Source organism: Hyla sarda, chromosome 3, assembly GCF_029499605.1.
Source record: "Hyla sarda isolate aHylSar1 chromosome 3, aHylSar1.hap1, whole genome shotgun sequence".
NCBI lineage: Eukaryota > Metazoa > Chordata > Amphibia > Anura > Hylidae > Hyla > Hyla sarda.
Genome location: NC_079191.1, coordinates 316,858,061 through 316,865,530, shown reverse-complemented (window position 1 = coordinate 316,865,530; position 7,470 = coordinate 316,858,061). Strand labels below are relative to the sequence as shown.

Genomic DNA, 7,470 nt, shown 5'->3' with positions numbered 1-7,470 from the left:
TTATATCCAAAATTGTCCGATAAACATCAAAATGATGTGTAGGAGAGAAACCCAATCCTTTCCACAGGACCGAGGTTTCTTCATCTGTAATGATTTGTGCAGAAATATTAATGACTTGAAAATCCTCTTTTATTACTTTTTCCGTTTGTCCTTGTTACGCTCCGAAGCTCTTCTTCCTATGTTTTCTGCCACCGCACCTTCCTCGTTTTTTGACTGTCTTCTCGCATTGCGATTCTTGTGAGTGTTCACATATTGCGGTTCTGAGTCCCCGCTAGTGTCCGTGGTATCTGAACAATCTGAATTTTCAGTAAACTCCTGGTCAGAAGAACTAAATTCACATGGAGCGATTCTCTGTTGTGGCTTACTTGCCACATTGAATCGCTCTATTCCAGTATTTCGAAAAACCTGGCATTATCAGCTATCTCGGATATACTGATGAGATTTTCTAAATATTCTGTGGATTTGAGACATTACATTATTGAGGTGGTAGATTTTGTGTTAAAACACAATTATTTTATGTTTGGTAACAATTTTTATTTGCAGCGCACAGGTGCTTCAATGGGAGCAAAGTCATCACCAGCTCGGGCTAAGCTTTTTGTTTTTTGGTGGGAGGAGCAGTTTATTTTTTCTGACACCAATCCATTTTCCACATGCCTCGCATGGTATGGGAGGTATGTAGATGATGTGGTCATCATTTGGTCGTCCGACCATCTGACCGTTGATGCATTCATGACATATATCAATAATAATCGGTTCAATCTTAAAGGGGTATTCCAGGCAAAAACTTTTTTATATATATCAACTGGCTCCAGAAAGTTAAACAGATTTGTAAATTACTTCTATTAAAAAATCTTAACCCTTTCAGTACTTATGAGCTTCTGAAGTTAAGGTTGTTATTTTCTGTCTAAGTGCTCTCTGATGACACCTGTCTCGGGAAACGCCCAGTTTAGAAGAGGTTTGCTATGGGGATTTGCTTCTAAACTGGGCGTTGCCCGAGACAGGCGTCATCAGAGAGGACTTAGTCAAAAGATTAAAATATATAAACTAAGACACTGGGAAGTATGGGGATAAACTCGGCAGGCCTGGAGAATTTTTTTTCTAAAAGATGTTTTTATGTACTTGATGTATTTCTAGGTGTATATTAATATATATATATATATATATATATATATATATCTATATATATATCAGGTGTGTATATAAGGTGTCTTGGATGTTCCAGATCCTGCCATGCTTACTGAACTGTTCACACAGAGGCATATACACAGTGTAGGGTCCGTCCCAGGAGGCTACCTTATCGCGGTGGGACGGTCCAAGCTATTTGACCGCCGGCGGAGACAAATTTGCGAGCTAAGTGCCTCACTATTTCATAGTTTCACATTTGCATCTATTACACCATAGCTGTATAGCTCTCCATGTTTTAACTGCATATTCATGTTGCACCTATATCCTTGTGCTGGCAGTGTGCTGCTGCATTCTTCTGTTGCTGTATATCTAGCCTAGTAGCGTGCACCTGTAGGCCAGGTCCATATAATAGTTTGGTATCAACTAAAGTGCTGGCTGACTTATTCTTTGTCTGTATTGCACATACGGGGGAGTGGCTACCTCCATGTTGGCCTTGCACCCCACCCACCTCTATCAGGTATGTATATAAGGTGTCTTGGATGTTCCAGATCCTGCCATGCTTACTGAACTGTTCACACAGAGGCATATACACAGTGTAGGGTCCGTCCCAGGAGGCTACCTTATCGCGGTGGGACGGTCCAAGCTATTTGACCGCCGGCGGAGACAAATTTGCGAGCTAAGTGCCTCACTATTTCATAGTTTCACATTTGCATCTATTACACCATAGCTGTATAGCTCTCCATGTTTTAACTGCATATTCATGTTGCACCTATATCCTTGTGCTGGCAGTGTGCTGCTGCATTCTTCTGTTGCTGTATATCTAGCCTAGTAGCGTGCACCTGTAGGCCAGGTCCATATAATAGTTTGGTATCAACTAAAGTGCTGGCTGACTTATTCTTTGTCTGTATTGCACATACGGGGGAGTGGCTACCTCCATGTTGGCCTTGCACCCCACCCACCTCTATCAGGTGTGTATATAAGGTGTCTTGGATGTTCCAGATCCTGCCATGCTTACTGAACTGTTCACACAGAGGCATATACACAGTGTAGGGTCCGACCCAGGAGGCTACCTTATCGCGGTGGGACGGTCCAAGCTATTTGACCGCCGGCGGAGACAAATTTGCGAGCTAAGTGCCTCACTATTTCATAGTTTCACATTTGCATCTATTACACCATAGCTGTATAGCTCTCCATGTTTTAACTGCATATTCATGTTGCACCTATATCCTTGTGCTGGCAGTGTGCTGCTGCATTCTTCTGTTGCTGTATATCTAGCCTAGTAGCGTGCACCTGTAGGCCAGGTCCATATAATAGTTTGGTATCAACTAAAGTGCTGGCTGACTTATTCTTTGTCTGTATTGCACATACGGGGGAGTGGCTACCTCCATGTTGGCCTTGCACCCCACCCACCTCTATCAGGTGTGTATATAAGGTGTCTTGGATGTTCCAGATCCTGCCATGCTTACTGAACTGTTCACACAGAGGCATATACACAGTGTAGGGTCCGTCCCAGGAGGCTACCTTATCGCGGTGGGACGGTCCAAGCTATTTGACCGCCGGCGGAGACAAATTTGCGAGCTAAGTGCCTCACTATTTCATAGTTTCACATTTGCATCTATTACACCATAGCTGTATAGCTCTCCATGTTTTAACTGCATATTCATGTTGCACCTATATCCTTGTGCTGGCAGTGTGCTGCTGCATTCTTCTGTTGCTGTATATATATATATATATATATATATATATATATATGTATATATATATGTGTCAAAGAAGAAAGAAGCACTCCTAAAGTGTGAGTAGGTGCCTCCAGCTAGGATCCGGGCCCAGGATCCTGCATACGTAGTTCCAAGGAAAATGCTGTGGCACTCAAGGTATGGTGAAAAAATGAAAACTATTTATTTATCCCAAATGTGCAAAGAGCAACGTTTCAATGGTCTCACACCATCATTATCAAGTGGCATTTTTTCACCATACCTTGAGTGCCACAGCATTTTCCTTGGAACTACGTATGCAGAATCCTGGACACGGACCCTAGCTGGAGGCACCTACTCACGCTTGGAACTATATATATATATATATATATATATATATATATATATATATACACACACAAATCAAAAAATATGTTGCAGTCTCTTGTAATACCTTTTTTATTGGACTAACAGAATTTTGTAGAGACAAGCTTTCAGGATTCCTCCCTTTATCAAGTCCAATAGACAAGGACTAATGATCAAAGGACTTTATAAATTATCAGGGAGGAATCACAAAAGCTTGTCTCTACAAAATTCTGTTAGTCCAATAAAAAAGGTATTACAATCTGCATCACTGGACTAATACGGATACTCACATTTACTATACAGATATACACATACCTGAAGATGGTTTAGAACCCTGTGATGTCACACATGCTTGTGATGATGTCACCGTAAGCTGTACAAGGAGGTGCGCGCCGGCTGCAGTCTCTTCAGTGTGTTTTGCATTCACAACCTGTGGTGCAAAGTGTTTGTTAGAGAGTTTCTATTTGCGATAGAGAATTCAAGATTTTGACCGTTCCTTGTCTGAAGAGAGAACCACAAGGTAAGTCGCAGACGCTTCTATTCATACATACACAGGGCTTTTTGTTTGACAGTTTTTTTTTATTGTTGTTGCTTTTCTTTTTAGCAAAAAAAAAAACAAGAAATTAAATTCCAAAAGAAATAACAAAAGTTATATTTCTCATAGCATTGTGACAATACTTGGCTTAGGCATTAAACATAATAAAACGCACAGATAGTATCATGACCAGAGCTTTTTCTTGCAAAACTGCTAAAATGCAATTATGCCCAAAAAAGCGCCCAAGAAAAAGAGTCCTAATTCATGAAGTTCTAAAAGATATAAGTCTATGAGAAAGTTTTGGTGATGTAGTAAAAGAATGACAGAAAGATTAGGGCAGAAATATAATATTATATAATAGAATTCTGTGTGTACTAACAATAGAAATACTCCGGGTACTCCAAAAGGGAAAACATTTTTCAAATCAACTAGTGGCAGAAAGTCATATAGGGTACGAATAGATCCCAATGAGATGGGGTAGGTTCATTATTAGTAAATGTATATAGCGGAATAGCCCAATTGTATCTACAGTATGAAGTTCACATGGCCCAGTGACCATACAGCCAAGCCCTTATAATCCGCCATTACTAGGACAGATTCAGGGTTATCAGATATTACTATGACCGGAGAGGTTCAGGTTTATCAGATATTACTAGGACCGGACAGGTTCAGGGTTATCAGATATTACTAGGACCGGACAGGTTCAGGGTTATCAGATATTACTAGGACCGGACCGGTTCAGGGTTATCAGATGTTACTAGGACCGGACAGGTTCAGGGTTATCAGATATTACTAGGACCGGATAGGTTCAGGGTTATCAGATATTACTAGGACCGGACAGAATCAGGGTTGTCAGATATTACTAGGACCGGACAGGTTCAGGGTTATTAGATATTACTAGGACCGGACAGGTTCAGGGTTATCAGATATTACTAGGACCGGACAGGTTCAGGGTTATCAGATATTACTAGGACCGGACAGGTGCAGGGTTATCAGATATTACTAGGACCGGACAGGTTCAGGGTTATCAGATATTACTAGGACCGGACAGGTTCAGGGTTATCAGATATTACTAGGACCGGACAGGTTCAGGGTTATCAGATATTACTAGGACCGGACAGGTTCAGGGTTATCAGATATTACTAGGACCGGACAGGTTCAGGGTTATCAGTTATTACTAGGACCAGACAGGTTCAGGGTTATCAGAAATTACTAGGACCGGATAGGTTCAGGGTTATCAGATATTACTAGGACCGGACAGGTTCAGGGTTATCAGATATTACTAGGACCGGACAGGTTCAGGGTTATCAGATATTACTAGGACCGGACAGGTTCAGGGTTATCAGATATTACTAGGACCGGACAGGTGCAGGGTTATCAGATATTACTAGGACCGGACAGGTGCAGGGTTATCAGATATTACTAGGACCGGACAGGTTCAGGGTTATCAGATATTACTAGGACCGGACAGGTTCAGGGTTATCAGATATTACTAGGACCGGACAGGTTCAGGGTTATCAGATATTACTAGGACCGGACAGGTTCAGGGTTATCAGATATTACTAGGACCGGACAGGTTCAGGGTTATCAGTTATTACTAGGACCAGACAGGTTCAGGGTTATCAGATATTACTAGGACCGGATAGGTTCAGGGTTATCAGATATTACTAGGACCGGACAGGTTCAGGGTTATCAGATATTACTAGGACCGGACAGGTTCAGGGTTATCAGATATTACTAGGACCGGACAGGTTCAGGGTTATCAGATATTACTAGGACCGGACAGGTGCAGGGTTATCAGATATTACTAGGACCGGACAGGTGCAGGGTTATCAGATATTACTAGGACCGGACAGGTTCAGGGTTATCAGATATTACTAGGACCGGACAGGTTCAGGGTTATCAGATATTACTAGGACCGGACAGGTTCAGGGTTATCAGACATTGGTAACCTCAGGGAAGACGTCTCCATATAAAACACTTATAGAGAAGCGTCTTCTTCTGAGGCTGCGATGGTCTTAGTGTTATCTTGTGGTTCTGTGCTGGACATTTCTGCTCTGTATGAAGGATCTATTGTATAATGACAGGAATGATGACATGTTGTCTAATGTGTTCACTTATCTCTCTCTCTAGTGTTTTCAGGCTCTGACCTGTGACCATGGCCTCTCCACAAGACCCATTGCTGAAGGAGGAGGAAGAAGCAATGGAGGACCATAGTGATATGGATGTAGAAAAGGGCGATATCCCTGAGAGGCAGAACCTGCCATCTCTAAGCGTGATGTCCACCGCACGTTCCATCATCACCGTAGTGATCCTCGCCTTTGTTAATTTGCTCATCTATGCAAATCGCTCCAGCGTGGCGGGGGTGCTGCCTTATATACAGAAAGCATATGACACCAATGCTAGTCTGTCCGGCTTATTGAATACATTGTTCATTGGAAGCTACGTGCTGGTCGCACCAATTGCCGGATATTTGGGCGACCACTGTAATAAGAAATATACTGTTTGCGCAGGAGTCATCGTTTGGCTGAGCATGACACTTACCCTGTCATTCATCCCTGACGGGTACTTCCTGCTCTTCCTGCTGACGAGTGGACTGGTTGGAGCCGGAGAGGCGACTTTCTGCACCATCGCCCCCTCCATCATTGCAGACCTTTTTACAAGTGACCAGCGGACCCGCATGCTGAACGTGTTTTACTCCGTCATACCTGTAGGCTGCGGACTAGGATACATCATCGGGCCCAAAGTGACTGATGCAGCAAGGGGCGATTGGCACTGGGCATTTCGGGTCACCCCTGGCCTGGGCCTCATAGCTGTGGCTTTGATGATTTTGGTCACAAAGGAGCTTCCAAGAACAACTACAAACGGGAAGAAGAACAACAAATCCCAGAAGTTTGCCAAATGGGCGACAGATCTGAAAAAACTATTTAAAAATCGAAGCTTCATGTTAACCACCATGGGATCGACGGCGGTATCCTTCATAGTGGGAGCCATAGGTGTATGGGGTCCGTCATACCTGACCCACGCACGAACACTCCTACAAGAGAAGGACCCTTGCCGTGCTGAACCATGTGACTATCACGACATCCTAATATTTGGTGTGGTTACAGTCGTTTCCGGCATTCTGGGAGTTGTAGCAGGGACGGAGATAAGTAAAAGATATCGCAAATCCAACCCACGGGCGGACCCACTTGTGTGTGGATGCGCGATGATGCTCTCCGCCCCTTTTCTTCTGTTGGCATTGACTTTTGGCAACATCAGCCTCGTTGCCACCAACATCTTCATCTTCATCGGAGAGACGCTTCTGTCAGTAAATTTCACCCTCATATCTGACAGTATACTAAAAGTAGTAACTCCGTGGAGGAGATCTTCAGCCCTGGCCGTGCAGATGACAATCTATCACCTCCTAGGTGACGCCGGCAGCCCGTACCTCATCGGCCTGATATCTGACACCTACGAACGAGGATATGCCAAATCCCCTCTTCTGAAATACCGCAGCCTGGAGTATGCCCTCATGACCTGCACCATAATGGCAGTCATCGGAGGGGCCTTCTTCATGGCCACGGCCCTATATATAGAGAGGGACGAAAAAGAAGCAGAGATGGAATCAGAACCTCCGTCATCCTCCTCCTCCTCACTGCTTCCTGCCGATGAGGACCGCGCTTCAGACTGAGGAAAAGTCATTGCTTACCTTTATCTCGTTTACTTCATTAAAAAAAATTAAGAAAAAAATAACTGCATTTGTTCTAT

At 43.5% G+C, this 7,470-nt stretch overlaps 1 protein-coding gene across 1 annotated transcript; it reads left to right on the top strand.

Annotated features, from left to right (window-relative positions):
• The first annotated feature begins 3,607 nt into the window (after positions 1-3,607).
• On the top strand, positions 3,608-7,470 carry LOC130360782 (protein spinster homolog 1-like). The gene is made up of 2 exons (XM_056563350.1): positions 3,608-3,705; positions 5,854-7,470. The coding sequence occupies exon 2, from the start codon at positions 5,879-5,881 to the stop codon at positions 7,391-7,393; it is 1,515 nt and encodes a 504-aa protein (XP_056419325.1). The 5' UTR covers positions 3,608-3,705; positions 5,854-5,878; the 3' UTR covers positions 7,394-7,470.

Excerpts from the sequence above, each read along its gene's own strand:
- LOC130360782 (XM_056563350.1), top strand. The coding sequence starts at position 5,879 with ATGGCCTCTCCACAAGACCCATTGCTGAAGGAGGAGGAAGAAGCAATG.